At 42.5% G+C, this 26,475-nt stretch overlaps 1 protein-coding gene across 1 annotated transcript in view; it reads left to right on the top strand.

Annotated features, from left to right (window-relative positions):
• Positions 1-1,038: 1,038 nt before the first annotated feature.
• Positions 1,039-26,475, top strand: part of ADAMTS9 (ADAM metallopeptidase with thrombospondin type 1 motif 9) — a 156,757-nt gene continuing 131,320 nt past the window's right edge. Inside the window, exons 1-3 of the mRNA XM_063113586.1 lie at positions 1,039-1,153; positions 1,714-2,114; positions 7,143-7,305. Of these exons, the coding sequence (XP_062969656.1) occupies positions 1,039-1,153; positions 1,714-2,114; positions 7,143-7,305 (679 nt within the window). The remainder of the gene's footprint in view (positions 1,154-1,713; positions 2,115-7,142; positions 7,306-26,475) is intronic.

The following is a 26,475-nucleotide window of genomic DNA, read 5'->3' as shown; positions in this document are numbered from 1 at the left end:
AGAGCGGAGCTCAGGTGGCAAATCTGGTGCCGAGAAAGTGTAGTAAGAGAAGGCGCTCCTGCGCTCGGCCACTTTCACTTGGAAGAAACCCAGAGAAGGCGGCTGGTGGGGAGAGACGGGGACAGGGGAGAGAGAGGAAAGGAAAGGCAGAAATAGAGGAATCAGAGAGGGGCACAGTGGAGGGGAAAGGAGAGACACTACAGAGGGAAGGGGGGATAGAGACAGAGCCAGCGACCTAGAGACAACGCGGAGGAAGAGAAAAAAGAGACTCGGCAGGGAGAAGAGAGAGGAAGAGAGGAAGAGAGGAGAGGAGAGGAAAGAGACGGGGGTGGGGGGCAGCGCGCTCCAGGAAAGGGAGAGAACTTTCTCTGCTCTCCCTCCCCGGGGTAGGCAATCTCAGAAAACCCCACCTCCGGGAGGTGGCGGGGACCTCCACCGGCTGCCCCGGCGCTGCCGGCGCCTCTGGCCTCCGCCTCTTGCAGCCAGCGGGGCCTCCGGCTGCGAGTCCCGCACGGGCCGGCCGAGGAGGGGACACGGTCTGGAAGGAGGCGGTCCCCGCTCGTCTCGCTTTCTCCTCCCCTCTCCTCCTCCTAGAGGCGTGCACCGGGGGTATTTGAGCGGCGGAGGACCCGCGGCCCCCCCGCCTCCGCCCCTCAACCCCCCATTCAAGAAGCCGCTCCGCTATCCGGGCCAGCACAGGGCGCCCGGCGCGCCTGGGAGCGCACGTTCCGCGCCTTCTCCTGCCCGCTCGCTGGACATTATGCGGCCGAGCAGCCGAGCCCCAGTCCTCCTCCTCCTCCTGCTCCTCCGGCTCCTCCTGCGGCCCGAGCGGCTCAGCTCTCGGCAGGCGGCGGCGTTGCTCAGCCGAGCGCAGACGGGACCCTCGCGGCGAGACCTCAGCGACTCCTAAAGTCAAAAGTTGGCGGCGGGCGCCGGGCTCCGCGCGCTCTCCACGGCCGCTGCCTCGCGTCGCCGCCGCAGACAAGGAGGGCAGGAGGGAGGGGGGTGGGGGCAGTGGGGGGAGGGGTGGGGAGCACCATGCAGTTTGTATCCTGGGCCACACTGCTAACGCTCCTGGTGCGGGACCTAGCCGAGATGGGGAGCCCAGACGCCGCGGCGGCCGTGCGCAAGGACAGGCTGCACCCGAGGCAAGGTAACTAGGCTCCGGCCCCGGGACCCCGCCGCCTCTCCCCCTCAAGAGCGGGGGCACCCTGCCGCGGAGGCCTCTGTCTTTTTCCTAGAAAGAATTATCTCTCGCTTTGCAGCCTCTCCCTTCTCTGGGTCATCCCTAGCCAATTGCTAGGGAGAGACACCGTGGAAAGGAATTTAGTCACCCCCCCCCCTCCCTTTACTTTTAGTCTGATCTTTCCCCTTCCCCACCCCCACGCCCCAAACCAAAGTTACTTAGTAACTGGGGGCTCTAAATAGCTGCACGCTTTATTTTATTCAGGGTATTTACCAGAATTTGAAATTATTTGATGTATTTTGACTGCTCATTGTCTGGCTTCGAATGGTGTATCCTCAGCGCCTAGGACAGTTCCTGGCTGTTAGGGGCCCATAGTAGGTGCTCAGCAAATATTTGTCCGCTGAGTAAGAGTGAAGGGATTGACTCGAATGGGCTAGACAATAAGGACAAAGCGTCCACCTTCGTTTTAAATTAAAACTTGCGAGAAAATGAATTATTGGTTCATACACCTCTGCTTCTCTCTGCAGTGAAATTATTAGAGACCCTGAGCGAATATGAAATCGCGTCTCCCATCCGAGTGAACGCTCTCGGAGAACCCTTTCCCACGAACGTGCACTTCAAAAGAAGGCGACGGAGCATTAACTCTGCCACTGACCCCTGGCCTGCCTTCGCCTCCTCTTCTTCCTCCTCTACCTCCTCCCAGGCGCATTACCGCCTCTCCGCCTTCGGCCAGCAGTTTCTATTTAATCTCACCGCCCATGCCGGATTTATCGCTCCACTGTTCACTGTCACCCTCCTCGGGGCGCCTGGGGTGAACCAGACCAAGTTTTATTCCGAAGAGGAAGCGGAACTCAAGCACTGTTTCTACAAAGGCCATGTCAATACCAAGTCCGAGCACACGGCGGTCATCAGCCTCTGCTCCGGAATGGTAAGTGGGCGCGCGCCCCCTGCCCTCCCGCCTCTTGAAGCCTTAATTGCTCTCTAGCCTGGAGACCCTCGCTGCAGCGAGTCTCCGCTCCGGCGTTAAGTATCAGCCAGAAACTCGTATGCATCCTTCGATTTGGGTAGCTAGCTCTGTTGCGTGCGCTTACACTCGCGACGAGCGCACGCGTCCGCCCCCCAGGGAGTTCTGGTTGTTTCGAAGCTTTCTGGGGTCTGGACTCTGCTCAGCTGCGTGTTGCCCAACGCTGCGAGGCGGCCTGGTAGTCGGTTTCCAAACTCGGAGAAAGTTGCTGGGGTTGCGGTTCCTTGCAGCGAACTTGGCCGCCCCGGAGCGGAGTAGCTGAGCGCAGGGCGGACCAGACTCCTTATTGGTGCGTCCTTATTGGAGTCGGGGATGTGGGCTTGAAGATCCCCGGCCCAGTGTACTGGGAGTTCCTTCGCGTGTGTCGTGGAGGGCGGTGCGTATTCTAGAGTATCCGCGTTCTCTCGGGGCCTTTATTCACGCGCCAGGAGCCCTGAGGCTGAACTGGATTGACAGGGAGCAGGTCCCGTCCCAGGGACGGAAGGGTGGTCCGAAGGCTCTGGAGGCGGGGGAGAGGGTGGAGCCAGCCCCGGACGCTTTGAATTAGGATGGGAGCTGGGGATGGGGGTGCAGCGCAGTCCTACTCTGCACCCTGCTGGCGGGGTGGCCCAGAGAAGCAGGAATAGCGGGAGAGACCCTGGAGAGATTTCCCGGCCATGATTTCGGTTCTTCTGGGTTTTCTACCACCCGTGGGGGTTCCAGGGAGTCCGGAGGTGGAGCCTGTGGCGCGCGTTTCCCTAGCGAGGGAGGGAAGGCGGGGCGGCCACCTCCCTGCTCTGCCAAACACGCACTTAGCAAGGATCCAAGTTGGTTCTCCGATCCCCGGTTTCCCGACCCCCACCCACTTGCCCTCCAGTAGATCCTACAAGACATTTGTCCCCTCTTCCCATGACATTTGAGGACCCGCTGTAAGGTTCTGGCTCGAGCGAGAGTGGTCCTTGGCTTTCCCAAGCGACGTGCGTTTCTGCCACGCGCGTGTGACGCAGAAACTTTCCCGGGTCGGGCTCCCCAGCACAAGGCGCTGTACGCGCAATGGAGTCTTAGACTCTGTGCCCAGTGATACGTTTACTCTTCCCCTGAGGACCCACGCTCTCCCCATCACGTTTTCTAAGTGGGGGCTTGAATACTCACCCCGGTCATTCGCTGTCCCCTCCGCGCGCTGCTGTTCGTGAGTCTTAAAGTTCTCTGTGTGGATGTCGCATCCTTTTCCACCTCTCAGTGGAAGGAGTGGGGAGCGAGGCAAGCCTGAAGACAGGGAGAGGGGGATGTCTAGCCTGCTGGCTTAAGGGGAAGGGGTTAGGCCCCTTGAGCCCCCAGCAAAGCGCCGGGAGCCGCGGTGCCCAAAGGGCGCCGCTAAGATTGTTTGGGGGTGGGCGGAGACGGCAGTTTGGCGAAGGGGGAGGGGGCGCTGCGGTGAGTCATCGCTGCCCCAAGACCCGGGGCCAGAGCTCTGGAATCCTTCGGGTGTTCGAAAGGTTACAGTCCCAGTGGGCAGAAGTCAGGCACCTGAGCCCAGAGCATCAGAGCACCCCCAGATTCTAGGACAGGAGCCCTCAATTCCAGGACCATAAGGACAGGGCTGCGTGTGTACGTCAAGTTTGTAAACAGTCTTTACTCCTCCTCTCTCTCCGCCTCCACACCAGCTGAATCTGGCTGAATCTGAGTGGCCCCAGCCGTTGTATAAATATTTTGCTTCGCAGGACCTTAATTTCCATCGGCAGTTTTAGGTGGCAACGCGCACGTTCTGTCTTTGGGAACTGAGGACTGGGGCTTTAGAAACGACTGCCTGGACTGTGATAACCCCATTTATATTGCGTTTAATTTGCAATCTGCACCTTTTGGAGAAAAAGGCCCGCATACATCTTAAAAGATACGCGTGCTGGCTCTTTGCATCTTCAGCCATTAATCCAGCTCCCAAACCCCTTCCCTTTTGTCCTCTGGAATTTATCTTTCCTCCCAAGATTTCCACTTACCATTTCTGTACCAGTAGCATCAAGAGGCTCCTAGTGTTTCGCCCAGGAAATCTTTCACTCTTTTGAGTGGGCGGTGCCAACCCTCTCCCCCCACACCCCCACAACTAGTCGCTTTTCCTGAATTCCATCTCAGATGTGTCCCTCACCTCTTCTGAACATCCCTACCCTAATTTTCGCTCTCTTTACTTCTCTTTCCCTCTTTCATTGCGACTGATGTCTAAGAAATATTTCCAGTGTCCTGCAGTGCTTCTCCTCAATGTCTGCTACACAACACTAACAGATTCATGGTGACTAGGCACAAGATCACATCACTACAATGTTCACATACTTTTCATGGCTCCCTATCACCTAAGCTCCTTCATCTGGCACTTAAGACCATGTACACATCCACATGTCCAGTCGCATCTCTCAATCTTTCCTCCACAAATCTTGTATTTCAGGCAATCTGCTTTATGCTCCTTTCTCTGAATTCTTTTCCTCCAGACTCCCCAGTGTTACTTTTACCTCTTGCCTTTGCACCTTTGGGCTTACTTGGACTTCTCACCCAGCTTCACATGTTCAAATCATATTCTTATTTTAAGGTGTGATCTACATCTCTTCTTCCCCAGGAGACCTTCTCATAAGTCCTCCAGGTCAATGTCATCTCTCCCTCTCCACCTTCATAAGCACTTATCCGTGTCTCTCTTAGGATGCTTACTAAGTTTTCCCCTGTCTTACAGTTCTTGGTACAAATGTTCTATTCCTGTCTCCTTGTATATTGCATGTAATTAATACATATGTTTAAGTAAATGATCACCTTAACCAAGAAAAGATATCTTTCAGGCCCAGCAACTGTTTTGTGAAATTAATTTTGGCATTATATTGATACCATTTATTGAGCTCTTACTATGAGAGTACTTGAAAAGGCTCATGGAGAAATAGAATTAAAAGCTAATATGACTTCCGTGAACTTTTTGAAGATCTCTCATATGTACCTGGCACTGTAATAAGTACCTTACATATGCATTATCTCATCAAATCCTAACAACAATCCAATCCCCAAAAAATGCATTTTACTGTTGAGGACACTGAGGCCTTTAGAGCTGGAGACTTGCCCAAGGCCTCACAGCTCATAAGTGGTAGAGTTGGGATTCCAACACAGTCTTTCTGACTGTTCTCTTAAGCACAGGCCAGAGACTGAGTCTATGCTTCTAAAGAGAACTTCAGGGTTCTTTTTTCAAAAGTCGCTGGACTGAAGTTAGGATACTGAGTTTTTGACTCAGCACTAGCACTATCCAGCTGCTTCTGTACCACAGAAAGGGAATTTTGGACAAGTCAGTTTCTCCTTTTGTGCCTTAATTTCCCTGTTTGCCAGTCAGAGGTGAAAGATCTTTCCCAGTATTCATGTTTCAGGTAGATTTCACATGTTGCAGTATGCTCCCTGATCTGTGCTCAGAGAACCTCCAGAGTTGTATATTAAAAATAGATAAAGGTGCCTGGGTGAGAATAAATTTGTTAAATCGATCTTTCTCTGGTAACCAAGTACTCTTTTGGTCTGACCACACTAGAGCTGTCCATTCCTTAAACCAGTGGCTTGTGAATCCAGTGGAAAACTTTTTAAAAATATAGATTCTACACACCACCCCTAGAAATTCTGAATCTGTGGAGAGTGGATGGTACTTCAAATCTAATTTTAAAGAAAACAAAAATTCCCAGGCAATTTCGATGCTAGCTAGTTTTGGGAACCAGTATATTGGCTTAATGCTTCTCATACTTTATCATTCAGGAGAATATCCTGGGAAGCTCATTAAAATTCTGCCTCCTGAGTCCTACTCCCATAGATTTTGATTCAGTAGATCAGATTTGGGATGGAACACAATTAACATAAATTTCTAACAAGCTCCTGGATGATGCTCATGGAACCACTGACATTCAGGGACAGTCATTTCTTATGTGTCAGGGAAGGGTAGAAGGCCTCTGATTTTTTCCAGCGAGGAAAATGGGACAGTGAAGGTAGAGAAATGAGCTTGCTTTCTCTCTGTAAACCTCACTCTCTGGCATGGCATGAGGAACTTTTCAGTGTTCTTGTAATATTTGGTTTCAGTGGTTCAACCTTGAGGCATCATTTATCATTTGTAAAATTTGTGAGTAGATGGGGAGGGGAGCAGAATGAGTTACCTTCTTCACAGTGCTTAGGATGATTGGGAAAAACACAATGTATCCTGGAGGTTAGAGGCTAACACCAGCAACACCAAGAACCACTAATATGTTCTAAGCTTTTACAAGGTGTCATGCACCTTGCTAAGTACTTTATGTGCATTATCTCATTTACTCTGTAATAACCTTTTACAGAATCTTTATCTCCAGTTGACAAATGAGGAAGCTGAAGCTCAGACTGGTTAAGAAACTTGCCCAAGATGGGTGGGTAGGTGGTGGTGCTGGGACTGGATCCTAGGGCAGTTAGGCTCCAAAGGCTTGCAACGATGTCACTCTATTGCAGAGGGAAGGCGTGGTAAGAGGACCATGTGCCAGTGTTCCAGGTGGCATCACCTTGAGTCCATTGTGGCCAACATGTGCTTCCTGAATTTGAATCAATGAGAAGGCTTCAGTGAGACAGCTTTTCCTTCTTAGGCTCGTACCTTAAGTTTCCAGGCTGTCTTTACACACACAAACACTCTTTCAACAGCCTGTAGGAATAATATAATTGGAACTTAAGCACCAAGAAAGTATTTCTTAGAAACAGATTTGGAGAGCAGGTGCAATAAACTAGAGTCAAATCCAGAAAGAGGTATTGATATGGCAGAGAGTGAAAATAAATGGCTTCTCTGCATATGTTGCAACATGTTCAGTTTAAGCAGCCTTCTTGGGAAAGGGATTGGGTAAAATGGTACCATCTCTACTGGGAAATGTTACATCATTTCTTTTCTCCCAGTGGCTTTGAGTGTTGTTAAATCAAACTTTCATCTCTCTTCATTTGCAGCTGGGCACGTTCCGGTCCCATGATGGGGATTATTTTATTGAACCACTACTTTCCGTGGATGAACAAGAGGATGAAGAGGAACAAAACAAACCCCATATTATTTATAGGCGCAGCACCCCCCAGAGAGAGCCCTCAACAGGAAGGCATGCATGTGACACCCCAGGTATTTGCTTCTTCCTTAAGCAGAGATCCCACCTCTGTGAGATGGGTCAACTGTCGTACCACAAAGATGTAGCTCTTTCTCAGTCTACAAAGTGCTACCATATGCATTGTCATTTATTCAGTCCTTGAGTGAGGTAGGTATACCCCCACCACACAGATGCAGACACTGAAGAGAGGTTTAGTAACTTGTTCACACTTGCACAGCTAAGAATTTACAAAGTCAGGATTCAAACTCAAAAAGCAGTGACTCCAAGCCCTCTATGGACAGAGCTGCTTCTTCTGTTGAAGTTGCTAATTTTTAGGATTATGCTTGAGTAATTTTTTGAGGCTGTGATAACAGTGTCCTAAATCTGCAATTGCTTGTATTTTCTTGGTGTCTTCTATTTATTTGGGCATTTTTGGTTTTGTCTTACCATGTAGTGATACAAAAAAAAAGCCTTATAAATGGAACTCACAAAAACTTCTATGGGTCTGAGCTTTTCCTGTGAACTTCAGTTTTGCTAATGTTTTATGCCTTCGTGAACTATAGGAATGGACCCGTAGCTTGCACTGTCAGGTTTCAATCAAATCCTAATATGCCTACTGCTCGATTTCTTTCCATCCTAGCCAGGTTCTTTGAGGCTTTATGCTGACATGGTTGGCCACCTTTGGGGATATGTCATTCTGGACTCCGTGGAAAGCTATGCTTGTCTGTGTTCCTTTCTTTTTATTTTTTTGGCAACCAGTAGGTATGGGTATCCGAACCCTTGACCTTGATGTTATAACACTGCACTATAACCGACTGAGCTAACCCACCCGCCTGTTGTCTTGCAGCAATCTTCCACTCCCTCTGAAGCCTGATTACTTTCTATCTGATGATAGTTTATCATTTGAAATTGTCTCTCAATTTGGCTCTTGTTTTAGGATGTTTGTTAAAATACTTTTTAAAGATTCTTGGACTTCCGGGCTGGCCCCGTGGCTCACTCGGGAGAGTGCAGCACTGGTAGCGCCGAGGCTGCGGGTTCGGATCCTATATAGGGATGGCCGTTGCGCTCAGTGGCTGAGCGTGGTGCAGACCACACCGTGCCAAGGGTGGCAATCCCCTTACCGGTCAAAAAAAATTCTTGGACTTTCTGTTTCTAGAACGTTATCTTTCTTCCTATTTTTTATTTTTTAAAATTCCTTCCCCATATTAGTCTTCTCTGCATCTTTCTGGTATCTCCAAACAAGACCAAAATTCAAGACCAGCACAGAGTTTCCTCAAATGCTTCCCAAATGATTGCTTGTTTTATCTTCTGTCTGTAGCAGGCTGTTCCAGTGTGACAGTGTATGGTGTCCTCATCCCTCTTGGAATTATTATTTCTAAATTGAATCCTTTAATAAAAGATAACATTGGATGTTTATAACCTGGAAGTAGCCAAGTCTTAAGGGTGCAGCATCGTAGGTCTTTTGGCTTTGTTCCATCTGTGTTCTTACCACCAGGGCTAGATGGAATACATCTGAAGCATTCTGCCAGTTAGGCTCTCTAAAAAGCCAAAGAGTAGGGGATAGAGGGGCAAATATACTCAGAAACAATAGTCCCAACAGCTTGCATGGAGTCAAGACTGCCCAGCCGCAAGTTTAATGGACAAGACGTTTATCACATTTTTTTTTTGACCATGCTACCAAGACCATTTACCTTTGCTTCTTGACTTCCCAAATCTTTATTAGCAAGTGCATATTTTGTACATGTGTATAAATGCACATATAGCACAAGATAGACAGAAAATATGTGTTTCCACCTCTTCCATCTTATTAACATAAGGTTTCAACAATATTTTCACTGAATAATGTATTGAACAGTGACACTTTATAATATTCTTCTGCCCTAAAGGGGCTGCAAACCCACTTTTTAAAAACTACTATTTATCGTGGTCTTATTCTGTACTGGCATTGTACAAAGCACTTTATATATATTCACTTCACTTAATTCTTACCACAATCCTATGAGGTAGCTACCATTCTTATCTCCATTGTACCTGGAAAAGGAGCTAGGGCTGACAGAGATGAAGTAACTTGCCCAGGATCTCTCAGCTAGTCCATAATGATGACCCGTGATTGTCTTATTCCAGGAGCCAGGAATGTGTATGAAAGGGTGGGGTGGGGCAGGGAGAGAAAGTCTTACTTAACACTGTCAAGATCCTCAAGGTTCATTGTTTTTTTTAATTGATGACTCAAGTCAATGGACATTGGATTTTGGGGGCTGGATGGAAGACAAATCATTGTCAAATCCAATTAAAAACACAAAGAATAGGGAATCTTAAAAATGTGAAGGTCGAGGTAGATGGAAGGTGCCTTCAGTTTTTAGAAAAGCTTGTTTGGGTTCCAGTCATTATTGATATTGGTGCCTTTAAAAACCACCTTCCCAGTCACCAATGACAATTTTTAGTTTTCCTTCTGGTTTTTGCTTGCCGATAACCAATATGGTGTGCCCTTCTTTCACCCTGTGTGATGAATTGGGAGCCCAGCCATTTTGATTGGCTCTTCCAAAGGTTGCTGCTGGACTATGCCCCTCTGGTTTCTCTCTTCCAGCTGCTTCTGCACCCCTTCTTTGAATTCAGATGCAGGAGGCTCAGAACAGTTGGAAAGAACTTTGGAATATGGCACATTTCACCAGCAGCCATTAGAGAGACGGACCAGCAGGTCATGGAAACCTCCGAAACCAGGTAGCCTTTGCACAGGGAGTGAAAGTAGGTTGGGGGTGGGGATAGTTCCTCTTGCCAGAGAGGCTAACGGCTGCCTAAGAAGATCAATCCATTCATTGTCAGTGATTTACCACCACCACCCCCAACTAAGATCAGTGGTTGGTAACCAAGATTAAACCCTAGAAGTACCCTGGGAGCCTCATACAAATGCAGATTCTTCAAACAAACAAATCCCTCTCCCAGCAAATGGGATGCAGCAAGAATCAGTGGTTTTAATAAGTGCTCCAAGTGATTCAGATGTTCAGCTAAATTTGAAAATCACTGTTAAAGTTGGATTTAAGGCAATAGTCACTGTCCATCACTTGCTGCTTGTGTTGCTTTGGACTTGGCTTTCCACATCAAAGCTTTCTGTATATATCTCCTTTTCTCAGGATGATACAGTATTTGCACTGGAGGAAAACTTTATAGTCAGGTCTAGTTCAACACTCTAATTCTGTACAGATGAGGAAACTGAAGTTGCAGAATGTTAAGTGACATTTCCAGGAGAGAGACTATGTATCCAACAGGAGTCCCCAACCCATCCAGAACTTTCCCTAGCCCAAGCCTGGAGCAGGCTCCTGGAAGCCCCTGCTGAGCTAAGTGTAACCCTTTAGTTGCTGGATTATGAGAGTCTGAGCAGGTCAAGGTACTATGGCTGTTACGTGGCTCCATACAGATGGAAGATAAGTCTTGCTCACCTCTGATTCTTGATGTATGCCTAATTTTCAATAAAAGATTCTGAGATAAAGTATATTAAAAACATGTGTAGAAGGAGTCTAATATAATGAAAACTTTATGGGTTTACATCTTTGTTTATTCATTCGTAAGTGCATTTATTCAGTTAGCCATCAAGTATTTACTGAGCAACTCCTTCATGCCATAAAGATAAAGCCGGGAACCGTCCTTATTCCAGTTAGTTGTGTGACCTCAAGAACATTTTAGAGTATAAACTAAGAATAATATGTACCTTCCTAGGTTGTAGTCAGGACTAAATAAGTATGAAATAATGAAAGCTCTTTGGACAGTGTTTAGAAGATGGTAGACAATCACTGAATGGTAGATTTACAAAAAAAAAAAAAAAAAAAGGTTCATGAAAGTAGAAAACAAAACACTATAGTGGGAAGTAAAATTCAAGATAGCAGAACCTGGAGCTAATTGCTTAGAGCTTCTTGGTAACCAGGTCGTAGAGGGTTTATGAGACTTGGCCAAGGTCACCCTGTCAGCTAGTGGCAGGGCCAAGAGTCCTTTTTGTCTGTCTGCTTGTTTCCTCAGTACCCAATATAGCATTTTGAAGTTTTATTTCTTACAAATTTCTCTTGGCCAGCGGCTGCCCTTCTTGGATTTTCTGTTCCACCGTCGTTGGTCATCTCTATGTGTATACATTTGGGTCACTTGAGTGTTTCTGCATTTATTTTTCTTTTCACCTGCTGTAAGTCCCTTGAGGTTCAGGATGGGGAATGGGGCGCCTTCTCCTTCCTATAGCATGCCCTTGTGACCACAGAGTCCCTTACACAGTGGGTCCTCAGTAAAGTTCATTGAGCTTACTGCCTGCCCATCCCACCCCACCCCACCCACCAGGGGGCCAAGTGACAGGCTTCTGGGAGCCATTCAGGAGAGTGTGTTGCTTTTATAAGCCACTTCCTGCTGATCCTTCACACAGTGTGTTTCCACATTAAGTCCCAAGTGCATATGGGGTCACTGTGCTACAGTGTGGACCAAACTGCATTGAAAACACAAATGAAAGCACAGACATTCTGTGTTTGACCCTGAATTTTGCTCAAGAGGATTTAGTTGTACTTATCAGTGAGCTAGACAGGCTTCTGGGTAGGTGAGAGAAAGGCAGGGGAACAGGCCAACAGAAGGCTGTTGTGTTTGCCTGGGCTGAAAAGATAGTGTGTTTCTGTTACTAAAATTTCTCCTTCACCTTCCCAGCAGCAAGGCCAGCTGTTTTTTCTTTTCTAAGGCATTTCAGAATTGAACACTGCTTGACCCATCAGTGACATTTCAAAAGAAATAATTGGACAATTGTGTAAAGGTGTTTATGAATGACACTCAGTGCAGTGTTGTATACTATAGCAAAAGACTGGAAATGACCTACGGCCCCTCAGGAGGAGGATAGATTAATAAATTATGGGGCATGCATGTGATGGATTCCTATGTAGCCATTAAAGATGACAGCACAGATTTTATGTCAACAAACATGGAAATGTATATTAAGTGAATAAGCAGGTGATGAACTAGTATGTATGGTATGATCTTATGTTTAAAAAATGATAAAGTGTGTATGGGTATGAGAGTGCAAAGAAAAAATCTGAAACAAAGGCACGAAAATATTGATCGCGATTATTTCTGGTTGCCAGGAACACAGGCAATCTTTACTTTTTAAATTTTATATTCTTATAATTTTTCACTCCGTTGCCCTGATTCTATAATAGTTTTATAATCAGAAATAAAGGTAAAAATGAAATGGGCATATTGGCACATAGTTATTTTGTAGCACCATGGCACTTGTCACTGGAGACCAACAGCCAAGCCAAGATTCTGTCCCTTAGGACTGGAGATTGACAGGCCTTTTTTCCCCCCTTTTTCTGGAATGAGGTAGTCTCAATAACCAGACAGATAAAAATCCGGCCTGTGTTTACTTCCTTGGGACGCCAGTGCATGGCCAAAGTTGAGTCTCCCTCTCAACGCAGCTAAATTACCTTGTGCCTGTTGGACTGACAATGAGATTACCGTGATTTAGTCTCCATTAAGCACTGGGGACTCTGTTTATCACCCCCATTAGAAGGTACTGTCACTCCTTGAGGTTGCAGTCATAATGGCTGGAAAACGTAAGGTGATAAAGCCGTCATTTGTTGGGCTCTGATTATGTGCATATGGGGTCACTGTGCCTCACACTCTACATACATTGTCATATGTAATACGTTCATCAACATTAAAGAGTTGGTATTATTACTCTGATTTTACTGTTGAGAAAATTACAGCTCAGAGAGGTTGAGCAACTTGTCCAAAGTCACACAGATAGTGGGAAGTGTGCCTGAGCCTTGAACCCATATCCTATTCCATTGGGCTGCACCGTGGTCCAAACTGCATTGAAAGCACAAACAGAAACTGCCATTTAGAAAACCCTTTTTAATTTAAGTTTTCAGATCATTTTCTTTGACTTCCATCTAATTTCCAACCCCTAAATGATACTAATAGTGGCTAATATTTGTTGAGCATGTATCGTGTGGCAGGCACTATTCCAAATGCTTTACATGAATTATTATTTTAATTCTTACCTCATCCTCCGTTTTGCACATGGGAAAACTGAGAACATAGAGAAATCCATAAAGTTGACTTGCCCAAGGTTGCACAGCTCATAAACATACCATTTTCTACAATCCCTTTGCCTTAATGTAGTTAGGGGATTTTTTTGGCTTATCTCTTTGTTGATTTGATGGCATTCATATATGAATTATTTTTGCCAGCAGGATTTTAAAACTGTCTGCCTAGAATTTGATTTGATTTGGGGAGGGCTGCCTGGTGCCCAGAATTCCCACCAAGACTCTAATGACTCACAATGGCCTTGTGTCTCCAGCAGACCTCTGTTGGAGTGTACTCTGGTACACATTAACCTCTTGGATCCTATTAATAATTTAGCATAGATTAGCTGATTAGGTTAGCTTCCCTGAGAGTTGGGCCTGAATGGAGTGAGAGACAGTGCTAAGGAGCAGACCCCTGACAGGCCTTTAAGTGAACAGTTCTGGGACAGCTTGTGGGCGTTCCAAGCAGTGACAGAAGCTTTGGCTGACTTCACAGTCCTGCCTGGGCCCAAGCAGGTCAGTGCTTGGTGGCTAATTAGTGACTTACAGGCGGAGCCAGCCTGCCTGCACTTTTACCAATGCTCCCTGTGTCCTCACACCCTTTCAGCCTTGTGAAGAGAAGAACGGGCAATAGTTTAGGAGCCCTGTGCTGGGTAATGTGTAAACACTTTATAATTATTTCATTTATTCCTGCAATGGCTCTTGGGAGGAAGACGCTCCGATTATTCCCACTTCACAAATGAGAAAACTGAGCTCAGCGAGGTGAATGAACTAGTCCACAGCGTGTAAAAAGGAAAACAGCTGGCATTGCAACCCAAGACTGATTCTGAATTTTTAAAAATAGTTGCTTCCATTTGGGGTTTATCGTTTTGGCCTAGTTATCTTTCATTTTATCTCTTTTTGTTCCTCATAAGTCTTTATATTTTTTTCCCCTTTTTTATATTCTCCAATGACTTTATGTCTAATAAACAGTCAATATAAGCAATGACCCCTCAAATCCATTGTAAATTATTAGAAAATTACTATTTTAAATAACTGAATTCTTGAGCTTATTTTTTCAGCTTGATCTTCTTTATGGCATTTATATAAAAATACTACTTTTCTTTTTTTTTTAACATTGGTATTAATAGTGCAGTACTCCAATCAAGTCATTAAAAGATAGTAAAAAGAAGAAATTTCTAATATAGGAACTGTTTCTTCTTTAATTTGTTCTCATTTACTCATTTAATTTTTTTTTTACTTTTATCTTGTTATTTTTTAAATAAAAACATTTTATAGAGCACATTTTTAAGCATACATAAAAGTCAAAGCAATAGTAAAATGAACCGCCATGAACGCATCATCTTTGTTTAACAATGAGTAAGATTTTTCCACACTTGCTTCTTATTTTTCTTTTTGCTGGAGTATTTTAATGTAAACCCAAGGTATTATGACATTTCATCTCTAAATATTCCAGTGTACATCTCCAAAAAGTGAGGATATTTTCCTATATAACTGTAGTGTTATTTATCACGGCGATCAAAATTAACAGTAATTCCTTTATATCACCTAGATAGTACCTGCATTAAACATTTTCCCATTTGTCTCCAAAACACCTTTTTACAGTTCGTGAACTTGACAGTGATCTAAACAAGGTCCATACATTGCAACTGGCTGTTGTCTCTTAAGCAACTTTTCACTTTGTGGTTGTGGTTGCTATTGTTGAAATTGTTCTTTTGATTCTAGTTGTGGTTTAGTTATGCATGGCTCTTTTTTCCTTTCCACTTCTTTTAGTCTTTGTTTTATCTTTGTCATCATAAGGTCAGGCTGCAGTTGCAAGGATTTAAGAGCAGGGACAGCCCCCAAACCCAGAACAGGTACCAAGAACAAAGCCATCGGGCCACTGCGCTGCTTATCAAACTGAGTTGAGCACAAAAGGCAGTACCTTGTCTTGTCTGAAGTCCCTTGATAGCCTTTGTTGTTTTTTTCGACCAGTAGAAAGATCCTCAGTTTACAGTACTTACTTAGACTACTTTTTTTTTTACCACTGAAGGATGTCCCTTGTCTGTGTTTTGAAGCCCGAGAGAGCTAGTTTGCAGTTGGGAATGTAACATGGCATGTTAGGTTTGGACTACTTGATGTGTGGAATACTCTCCGGCCCTCTCCTAGGAGCCCTTTCGGTCCAGAGCTTCTGGATCCAGAGACAGCTAGAAGGGCTGCCTGCTTCACACCTTCTGCCCCCGTCTCATTTCCCTGTCTCCTGCTCATCACATCTTGGGAGTTCCTATCACTTTGCTTCAGAAATCTATTCCCTGCTGAGGAAAAAGAGTGATGCAGATACTTGCTAATTGGTTCATCTTCCCAGGAAACACGTGAAACCCATTAAGATGCACATCCTTCTTTAGAAAGGACCTAAGAGTCCTCCAGTGGAGGGCTGTCTGGTGGACAAGAGGCAGGAGGGTTTGGGGTTAATCTGAGGACCCTTCACACATTTCATTTGAGGGGCTGTCTTTTTCAAGTAAAGCATTATAGGATTTCTTGGGTCTCTTCATATGAGGGAATAAACCCCCTCATTTAATGAAGTGCTATTTTACCATGCAATTGAGGTTTCAAATTTCAAACTTTATATCTGCCAAAATTGGGTTCTTTATGATAATCAAATCATTACAGAGTCATTATTACAGCCATTTGTGGGTGAGTTTTCTCATTTGTCTTTTTACATCTGGACCAGATGTCTGCATGGTCGTTCTGTGCAACTGAAAATCATTAATAAATACATAGTGTTCCAAATATCACAAAAAGGAGTGTGGTGTTTGCAAGATGAGACGTGATGTGTACATGTGGCTGGTGGGCTTTGAAAAGGAGCAAAATCAAATGAGGGCAAATGTTGGCACAATTCTTCCTTTTTTATTGATTCCCAATTCTCACATGACATTAGAAATACAGTGGGGTGTTAAAAATGCACTTAATGTGTAGAAAAAGCTCAAATTGATGTGATTGGCCTCAGAATTTTTCTAAATTTATTTTTTGTATATCTTTTTATTTTCCATTTAGTATTTCCTAGTGTTTTCTTTCCTTTTCTATTAAGGTATAATTTATATGCCATAATGTTCATCCTTTCTAGCATACAGTTCTGCAAGTTTTGGCAAATGCATACAGTCATGGAGCCATCATCTCAATCAAGTTCTAGAACACTTCCTGGTGTCCTCTGTAGTCAGCCTTTCTCCCTACTCCGTTTTCTGTCTGTATAGTTTGACCTTTTCCAAAACATTGTATAAATAGAATCACTAAGCACAGTGCATTTGGGGTTCATCTACACTGCTGCCATATCAATAATTTATCCTTTTTTGTTGCTGAGTAGTATTCCATTGTATGGACGGAGCACAGTTTATTCATTACCCAGATGAGGGATAGTGTTTGGCCCCTACAAATAGAGCCACTATAAACATTTGCATACAGATTTTTGTGTGACTATAAGTTTCCATTTCATTTGAGTGAATACATAGGAGTGAGATTTCTGGGTTATCTGTTTTCTGTTGCTGATAACAGAATACTGGGCACTGGGTAATTTATAAGGAAGTGAAGTTTGTATGTTACAGTTTTGGAGGCTGGGAAGTCCAGGGTCCAGGGAGTGTATCTTGTGAGAGCCTTCTTCTTAGTTAGGACTGTACAGGGTCCCATGGCAAGGCAACTTATCACATGGTGAAAATTGCAAGAGTGTTTTCATCTTCTCTTCTTATAAAGCCACCAATTCACACCTATGATAACCCATTAATCCATTAACACATTAATGTTTTAATCCATTCATGAGGCAAGGCCATCATGATCCAATGACCTCCTAAAGGCTCCACCTGTCAACACCACCACACTGGGGTTCAGTCTTTCACATGAGCTTTGGAGGAGACAGACACTCAACCCATATCATATGGTAAGCGTGTGTGTAACTTTCTATGAAATTGCCAATCTATTTTTCAAAATGGCTGTACCATTTTGCAGTCCCACCAGCAGGTATGAAAGTTCAAGTTCCTCTGCATCCTCACCAGCATTTGGCACTGTTAATATTTTGTTGGATTTTTTCTTTTCTTTTTAAAAAATTTTTAGCCATTTGGATAGGTGTATAGTGGAATCTTGTTGTAGTTTTAATGTCTAATGATGTTGAACATCTTTTCATGTGCTTATTTGCCATCCCTGTATCTTCTTGGGTGAAGTGTCTATTCAAGTCTTTTGCCAATTTTTTTTTAATTAGAATGTTTGTTTATTGTTTGAGTTTGAGATTTCTTTATATATTTTGTATATAAGCTCCTTAACAGTTATGTAGTTTGCAAATATTGCCTCCCAAACTGTGACTTGCCTTTTTAAAAAGTCTCTTAATTTGCAGACACTTATTTCATACATAGCTTCCTTATTTTATTGCCAACAGTTTACACACCTTAGATCTCATGCTTTCATGGGACTATGCAGCAAGAAAGCATAGTGGAGAGTGCAGTATAGAGTTTGTCCAAGACACAGGTGAAAAGAAATAGGAAAGACTTATTTAGGACTTCTTATTCCAAGCTATTGTCTAGGCCAACAGAAAAGGCATGTTGATATTATTTCTAGTTGGTGTGCAGAAATACAACCCTCAATATCCAGCCAGTGTAATGATTTGATCATTACATATTGTACACAAATAATGATAGTCAACACTGTACCCCCAAAATATGTATAATAAATTATGCTTCAATAAATAAATAAATAAAATAAAAATATTACTTAAGTTATATATATATATATGCACATATATGTATGTCCAGCCAGTGTACATTGTGGTGGGAATGCGTTCTGTTAGCTCATGGGTTAAAACAGTTACAGAGGAGCACCTGCATACTTAAGAATGCAGCTGTGTTATTTCACACATGTGCATGTGTGTGCACACAGGAGAGAAAGAGCAAGAGGGACAGTGAGTCAGAGACAGAGGCAGAAGAATTTGGTGGTGTGTGATTCACATGCTCTAGGAGGGATGAGGAATGGGAGACATGACTCCAGTATTCCTGCAAGTTCCCATTCTGTGCTTTGTGGACAATTTAAGGGTTTTCCAAAGGTATCCTTGAAAAAGATACACTACTTTTTTTGTATTGTACACTACTTTTTTTCTTTCAAGCCAATTTCCTAATCCTCACGTTTGGTGTTATTCTGTTGAAACAATTCAGATTAGAGAAAATGGAAGGGGTTTTCAGAAACCATTCTGTTTTAGCAAGTCCACAATAAAAACTTCCCAATGAGTAATGGAGATGCAACACTGTACTCCCTTTAATATAACTTACCATCAGCTAAAGTTGTACTGGTCTCTCTCCTTTGGAGTTGTTCTGTCTCCTTATACCCTGCCACCCTGCTGACTGGTTATTTCACACATACCCTCTCTGAGAGTGACAGTAGCCAAGAGAGAGACTCTGTTGGGTTTTTCCCCTTTTGAATCTCAGGATTTCATTTTTAGTCATTATTCACTTTTATCTTATTAAATAGAAGAACTCATAAATTGTTAATACTGGAAGGAACTTTAGAGAGAACTTCTATTCTGGCTCCTCTCTTTATGGATAAGAGGATCAAGGTTTGGTACTTCGAAGGGACTCATAATCTTGGAGCTAGGATGAATGGAAAAGTTGGGCCCTAAACACAGGACTCATACTTGCCAGTCCAGTGTTTTTTCCAGGCTGTAACACAAGGAAATGCTGTCCGTGTAAGGTGCCTAGAAAGGGAATATTCAAAAGTACAACTCAAATGAGGTTTTGGAAGTGCCAATGGACTTATTTTAAGTGTAAAGATAATTAAGAATAAACTAGTGAGATCATTCAAGAAGTTGTCTCAAGCCTATAGAGAAAGATATTAGGCTTTAAATTCATTTAATGAATTAAGCTATTAGAGCAAGAGCTGTGTAAACAGCAACAAAATATGATTTAAAAATAAATAAGCAAATTGAGCTTTTCTCAGCTAGGCCAGTGTGCTGGGGAAAGTGGCCTGTGGCTTGGGAGGGATCCTAGTGAGGTGCACCTGTCATCAGAGTGCAGCCTGCCCCTGTGGCCACTCACTTCCACAGTCACTGGAATTGGACATCGGGAGGAAAAAGGGTTTCTACTGTAGGCCTGGGTGTATAAACCAGTCCTCAGTCTCCTGTGAACTGAGAGACCTGTATATCAAAGGAATGTGGAAGATATGCTCACTAGGAGTTGCATAGAAGCCTTTTTAAAGAGCTCCAGCCCATTGCGCTTTAATCTCTGATATGGGAATGATATGCAGACCCACCACAGGCATCATGTCCAGCCTCAGGGCCACCCACGAGCTGCAATGAAATGTCAGATAGCAGGCGAGATCATGAGCAGCAGGCCCAGGAGCCACTTCATTCCAGCAGCCTTAGTCTGTTGCTCATACTAAGTAATGAGAGTCACCGAGTCCATTACCTCTAGAGCACTTAATGGTACTAGGCCCCGTTTCAACACTTGATGTGTATTAAGTCATTTAACCCTCCCCACGGAGGAATCATTATGATCCCCATTTCACAGATGAGGAAACTGAGGCACAGAGGGCTTCAGTGACTTGCCCAAGGTCACACAGATTGAATGCAGAGAAGCTGGGATTTGAATGTGGATCTCTCTGACTCCTGAGCCCAAACTCTTATCTTCCTTATCACACTGCCTCCTGCATTCACATTGCAAACATTAATGTCAAAATACATCATCCTATGCAGTCACCAGTAGGCCTTTGAAATGTGGCTAGTGCCACATGTTGAAATGATAATATTTTTGATATATTGAGTTAAATAGAATGTATTATTAAAATTAATTTCATTTCTTCATTTTCACCTTTTTAAATGTGGCTACTAGATATTATTAACTTCCATGTGTGATTTGCATTTTATTTCTACTGGAAAGTGCTAGCCTAGAAGATTGCAAGCCACGGCACTTTGCACACAGCTGCAGACAGTACAGGGTAGCACTCGGCAGTTGGCACCCACCAGGCAAAAAGGCTGGTCTCCTCTAACTGCTAAGAGATGGAATGAGTCAAAACAACATTTTCTGAAGAGTAGTGTACAGGATATTAATAGCAAAACCAAACAGTCCCTTAGGAAAATACAGGCCTGGGTATAATCAGCATTTTTTGCTATTTCAAATAGATATTCTGTAAATATTTTCTCAGAGTATTTCAAATGTCCCTCAATTTCCTCATTTATGAATTGGAGATAATAGTCCCTACCAGATAGGGTGCTGTGAGGCATAATCAAGTTAATCCACGTAAAGTGCTTAGAACAGTGCCTGACACAGAGAAAAGCAGTCCGTAAACATTAGCCACTATTATTGCAGCCAGTAGTCCTCGGCAGTGCTGGTTACAGCATTTATTTAGTTGAAGGAGCTGCAGGTTGGTGACTGAGAGGGATGGACACAGAAGGGCCTTTGGTGTAGTGCCCCCACCTCGCATGCTCAAGTTAGCATATTTAGGGCTGGTGGCACCCACCCCTTGAGAAGACTGTGTTGTGACCATCAGACATGCTTCCCACTACCCACCACCGACTGCCCTTTGAACACCAAGAAGCTTTTTAATTGTTTTCTTCCAAGGGCATGTCCTTCTCTCCCGGAGAGGAAAGCCCATCAACACACCGCCCTCTGTCTCATTACTTCCAGGAAAGTTTCACTCCCCATCACCTGCCTCTCAAACTGGCAAAGATCCCATACGTTTGGCAATTAAGTGGTTAAACAAATGCTTTCTTTCTTGCAAGACTTCTCCTAGCATTTAAAATGCTAATGGGCATGGAGAAAGTTCCAGATGTGAATGTTGTGTAGAGTGTTTTGCAAACTTAATTGATTTGTTTTTGGAAATATCTTATGGGACTAATGTTCTGTAAACCACTGTGTTGGAAACATTGTTCATAAAGGTTCAGGCCAGCCAAAAAGGAATCTTAACCACTAACATCTCTCCTGCCACTGCCTTTTGTGTCTATTTACTGCCAGCACTTGTATGTAGCACTGCTTAACCCTGAGCACATCACTTTTATTTTATTTTATATTTTTTAACACAGCCCACAGTTTATCAAGAGAAATGGGTTTGGAAACATGATCCTAGTGAGTATTCAGGGTTTCACTGTTGTTTTTAAAAGCTAGCAAATTGAGGACCCTTAAAAATAATTAAACCTCTTTGAGGTTTCACTCATCCACATTAGGGCTTTATACGTACAGAACAATTCTGTCTCTTAGCTCCTTCCCCACCCATGTTCTAGAAACACATTGTTATTTGTTATTGGAACATTCATGGGTTTTATGGCTGTTTTCAGTTTTTTGTTTTATCTTTTTTTTTTTTTGGCCACAGTGTGCTTGCTCGTTCATCTCCCTCTGATCCCAACAAACTTTGTTTCTCTTGTCCTACTGAGTCCCCGTCTGAAGGCTTTGTTAAGGCTTCTCTGAACATACCGATTAGTGCCGATCTTAGATCTAACTAGAACCAAAAGAGCCAGGATACTACCATGGGCTTCCACTTTTTGTCCCCGGTATGCTGTCAGCTGCTAGAGCCAGCTGAGAGGTGGAAGTGTGTTGCATTTATTTACGTTTAATTACATCTCAGACTATGTCTTCTCATTATCCATCCACACCTGCATGTTATCCACATTGGAAGTTGCATGCGAGCAGGGACTGGCTGATCATGCCTTTATCTCCTTCCTTCCTGCTTTCATTCTTTCCTTTTTCCCTTCCTGCCTTCCTATGTTCCTTCCCTCCTTCCCTTTACAAGATTATTTCTAAAATAGAACTGCCTTATTTGAGAAACTCCAATGCCAATCAATACTAACTTATAAAGAGGGAAATGTCCTGCATACTACTCAATAACAGTAAAACAATAACCACTAATAATTATTCTCATGTTAAGTATTTAATGGATCTTTCCAGTGTGCCATGCCCTGCAATAAGGTCATTTTATGCATTATTTCTTTTAATCTCCATAGTTACCCTTTGGGGTATGCACTGTTATTCTCATTTTACAGATGAGGAAACTGAGACTTTGAGGCAGGAAATTGCCCAAGAAAAGGCAGGTAGAGTAACATAGGACAGGAATAGGTACCAGGGTTGGTCTGGCTCCAGAATCCAAGTGAGAAACCACTGATGATTCCTGTCCAGCCTCTCTTCTCTCTGTCAAGCTCGGGTGGAGCAGAAAGGCGGCTTGCCTTGCTGTTGAATTCTGCCTTGGTCCTGTGCTGTATGATTCCCCAGCCTGGTTAGTTAGGTCACACAGTGGCTCAGCACCTTAAGGAAATTCAGTTAAATTTTGATAAACCTTATGAAAATAGAGATCAATAATTAACTTCCCAACTGTTAATGTTAACATGTTAGCATTTAAATCTCCTCAACCTAGCCCCAGCAGGTGGGAAACACTTCAGTGAGTAAGCACTGCATAACAAGGCCTGGCTGTAATTTCCTAAGCTAATCCCAGTTATTTAGTGATGTAATGTGCATTTTATTGTATTGTAGTGTGAAATGAAGTTTATTTAAGACATTTTTACCAATAAGTCAGCAAATGTTGAAGTTTTTAGCTGTGAGGTTTTTAAATAATGATACCATCTTAAATTTTTATGACAATTTCTTTTCAAGGATTGAGCCCAAGTTTTATTCTTGTTTTGTCGTTGCCGTTGTTTATTTCAACTTACCTAGCCCAGTACCTTCAGAAAATAGGTGCTTGAGAAGTGATTTTTTAAAACATTTAGCTTATAATTTACAAGGAGTTTTCTATATACTTTCTCATTTAATTCTCAAAATAGTGTTAAGATGGAAAAGGTATGTGTATACCCATTTAAGAGGTCAGGAAACTGAGGCCCGTAGAAGTGACTCAGAAATACTCAGGTGATAATACTCTGTGCTGATTTGCCCTACTTAAGAGTATAACAGCTCATGTCTTTGAAATCATTATTGAAAGCCAGAAGATTGTTTTTAAGCACACTTAGTCACTCTACCTTAAATGGTTCTTTTTAGTTCTGACTCACTTTATGACTTTGTGGCTGGTAAAAATAGAAAAAAATAACAATATTTATTCCTTCCTTCCTATGCACTAGGCACTGTGCTAGCACTTTGCATGCAGGGTCTCCAGGTACTACTTAAAACAAGTCTATGGAATAGGCACTGTTCTCACTTTACTTTACTTTACAAGAGGGAAATCTGGGGGTGAGTGAGTAAGTTATTCGTCCAAGGTCAAATAGGACTTGAATGAGGTCTCACTCCCTTCATTACATGAGCTCTTAGATCACTGGCTGTTTGTGGTGGAGTAAGCATAAGTACTTCTTTTTTGTAGGCATCAAGGCCAAACAGTTGCAAAAGCCAACATTAACTCATGGTCTTAGAATAAAATGTTAGAATTGTAGTGCCTATAACATAGCAATAGAAAGCATAAAATTGCCAGTTAAGCTTTTTTTAACATGCGTAAATTTGTTTACATGTGTATGTAGGGGTTCAGATTGCTAAATATTACACTTTTCTCCAAGTACAAACATGCTATTTTAGGATTTGAACTAGGCCAGGTTTCTCATAAGCTATTTAGTTAAGGAAATATGATTAATTTTTGAGGAATACTCAAGAAGAAGAAACAGACAAAAAATGATATCCTGTTTCTGAGTGTTGTATTTGGTTGAACGTCAAGAAGAAAACGGTGTAGGCACTTTGGAAAACAATTTGGCAGTTCCTCAAAATATTGAACAGCAATTCTACTCCTATGTATATACCCAAGAGAGGTAAAAATATATCCATCCAAAACCTCATACGTGAATGTTCATAACAGCATTATTCAGTCGGGTGCTTGAATGTCCACCCAAATGTCCACCAGCTGATGAATGGATAAACATAATGTGGTATATCCATACAGTGGAATATTTGGCAACAAAAAGTAATGGAATACTGACACATGCTACAACATGGATGAAACTTAAAAACATTACCCTAAGTGAAAAAAGCCAGACACAAAAGACCACATATTGTATGACTCCATTTATATGATGTGCCAGTATAGGCAAATCCATAGATATAAAACATAGGAAATATAGGTTAGTGATTGCCAGGGTCTGGGGAGAAGGGAGACTGGGGAGTGACTGCTGATAGGGTTAGGATTTCTTTTTGGGGTGATGAAAATATTCTAAAATTAGATAGTGGCAATGGTTGCACAACTCTATTTGTATACTAAAAACCACAGAATTGTATACTTTGAAAGGGTGAATTTCATGGCATGTAAATTATATCTTAATAAAACTGTTATTTAAAAGTAATGATAAATCTACATATGAGGGAGAAAAAAGAAGAGCAAGAATACACAGACTATTTGTATTGTGCTTTCCATGACAGTGAAATTTCATTATGTAGCCCATTCTGATAAAACTGTTAGCAAAGTGAAATCACAAATTGCTGAAGCTCTAGCCTCAATTCTGTTATGATAAAAGGTCACTAAAGAAAAATGTGGACGATTTTTTTTATGCTGACAGTGTGTGCTCCCCTGGTGGAAGTTATTTTCTGTTATTACAGTTCCGTACAGAGACAAGAGAGTTGAGTAGGGATATAGGATACACTGTCAATTTTTTATGCTATTTTTAATGCTAAATTTAACATTGCTTGCTCAAATGGTTAATGTCCTAGAAATCAGTTGGGCTAATTAAGTCAATAAATATGATTCTAACTCTTTGGGAGAAAAGGTCAGATGGATAACAGACTGAGGAATATTATGCATTAGATGTTGCTTTCAATTCCAAGAAGTAATTTGGTCCCTGCATTTTCATGCCACAAAATGTATACTGAATTATTTTTTTGAAACACAGATTACTCATGAATTAAATGTCTTCCAGGAATATTAGAATTGACATGGGTTGTCCTCTGATAGAAATTGTAGCCTTTTTGTGACTAATGCTTTAATGTCTTTAATTTTATTTAAGTAAGTACACCTTGTTTCCAATTAGCACCTTGATTTATCCTCAGGTTTTCCCATGCACAAGTCCCATCTGATGATTCAGAGAGTACACTTTTTCCCCTTAGTGGTCAAAAAGAATGAATTCTATATAGCATTGTCTGAGTGTTTTTCTCACTACAGGTATACTTTTCCCTAGGCAAATCCAATAAAATAAATTAGAATATTTACAGAATACAAATTCTAATACCATGATCTTCACTCATTTAATGTGTACAATTCAATGGTTTTTGATATATCCACAGATTGTGCAACCATCACCACTATCAATTTTATAACATTTTTATCATTTGAGAAAGAAACCCTGTAACTTTTAGCTATCACCTCTCCCCATTTCCCCACTCCACCCCAGCTGTAATCAGCTGCTACTCTACTTCCTATCTCTGTAGATTTCCGTATAATGGAATTTCATGTTACTAGAGTCATATAATATGCGATCTTTTGTGACTGGCTTCTTTCACTTACTGATACAATAAAGTCCATCAAAGTGTTTTATAATAACAAAAGGGTCAATTCATCAGGAAGATATAGCAACTATAAACATGTTTGTACCTCATAACAGTGCACCAAAATGCATGAAGGAAAAACTGGCAAACGAAGGGAGCAATAGAAATTTCAACAATAATAGCTGGAAACTTCAGCACCCCACTTTCAATAATGAGTAGAGCACCTAGGCAGAAGATCAAGAAGTAGAAAATTTGACCTATACTATAAACCAACTACATCTAACAAATAGCTATGGGAAAATATACTCAACAAAAGAAGAATGTATGTTCTTCTGAAGTACACATAGGACATTCTCCAGAGTAGGTCATATGCTAACCATAAAACAAACTTCAATAAATTTAAAAGGATAGAAGTAATACACAGTATTGTTGCTGATCACAATGTAATGAAATTAGAAATCAATTATAGAAAAAAAAAAATGAGAAGCTCAAAATTACATGGAAATTAAACAGCACACTCCTAAATGACCAGTGGATCAAAGGACAAATTAGAAAATACTTTGAGGTGACTGAAATTGAAGACACATTTTAAAACTTACAGGGTGCTGCTAAAGTTGTCCTTAGAGGAAAATTTATAGCTGTAAATACTTCTATTAAGAAAAGAAGAAAGATCTTAAATCTATAACCTAAACTTCCACTTTGAGACATTAGGGGAAAAAAAGAGCAAACTAAACCTAAAGCAAGCAGAGGAAGGAAGTAATAAAGTTTAGAGCAGAAATCAATAGAA

The sequence above is a fragment of the Cynocephalus volans genome, chromosome 11, assembly GCF_027409185.1.
Source record: "Cynocephalus volans isolate mCynVol1 chromosome 11, mCynVol1.pri, whole genome shotgun sequence".
Lineage (NCBI taxonomy): Eukaryota > Metazoa > Chordata > Mammalia > Dermoptera > Cynocephalidae > Cynocephalus > Cynocephalus volans.
The sequence above is the reverse complement of the archived record's forward strand: the minus strand, read 5'-3'. Positions and strand labels throughout refer to the sequence as shown.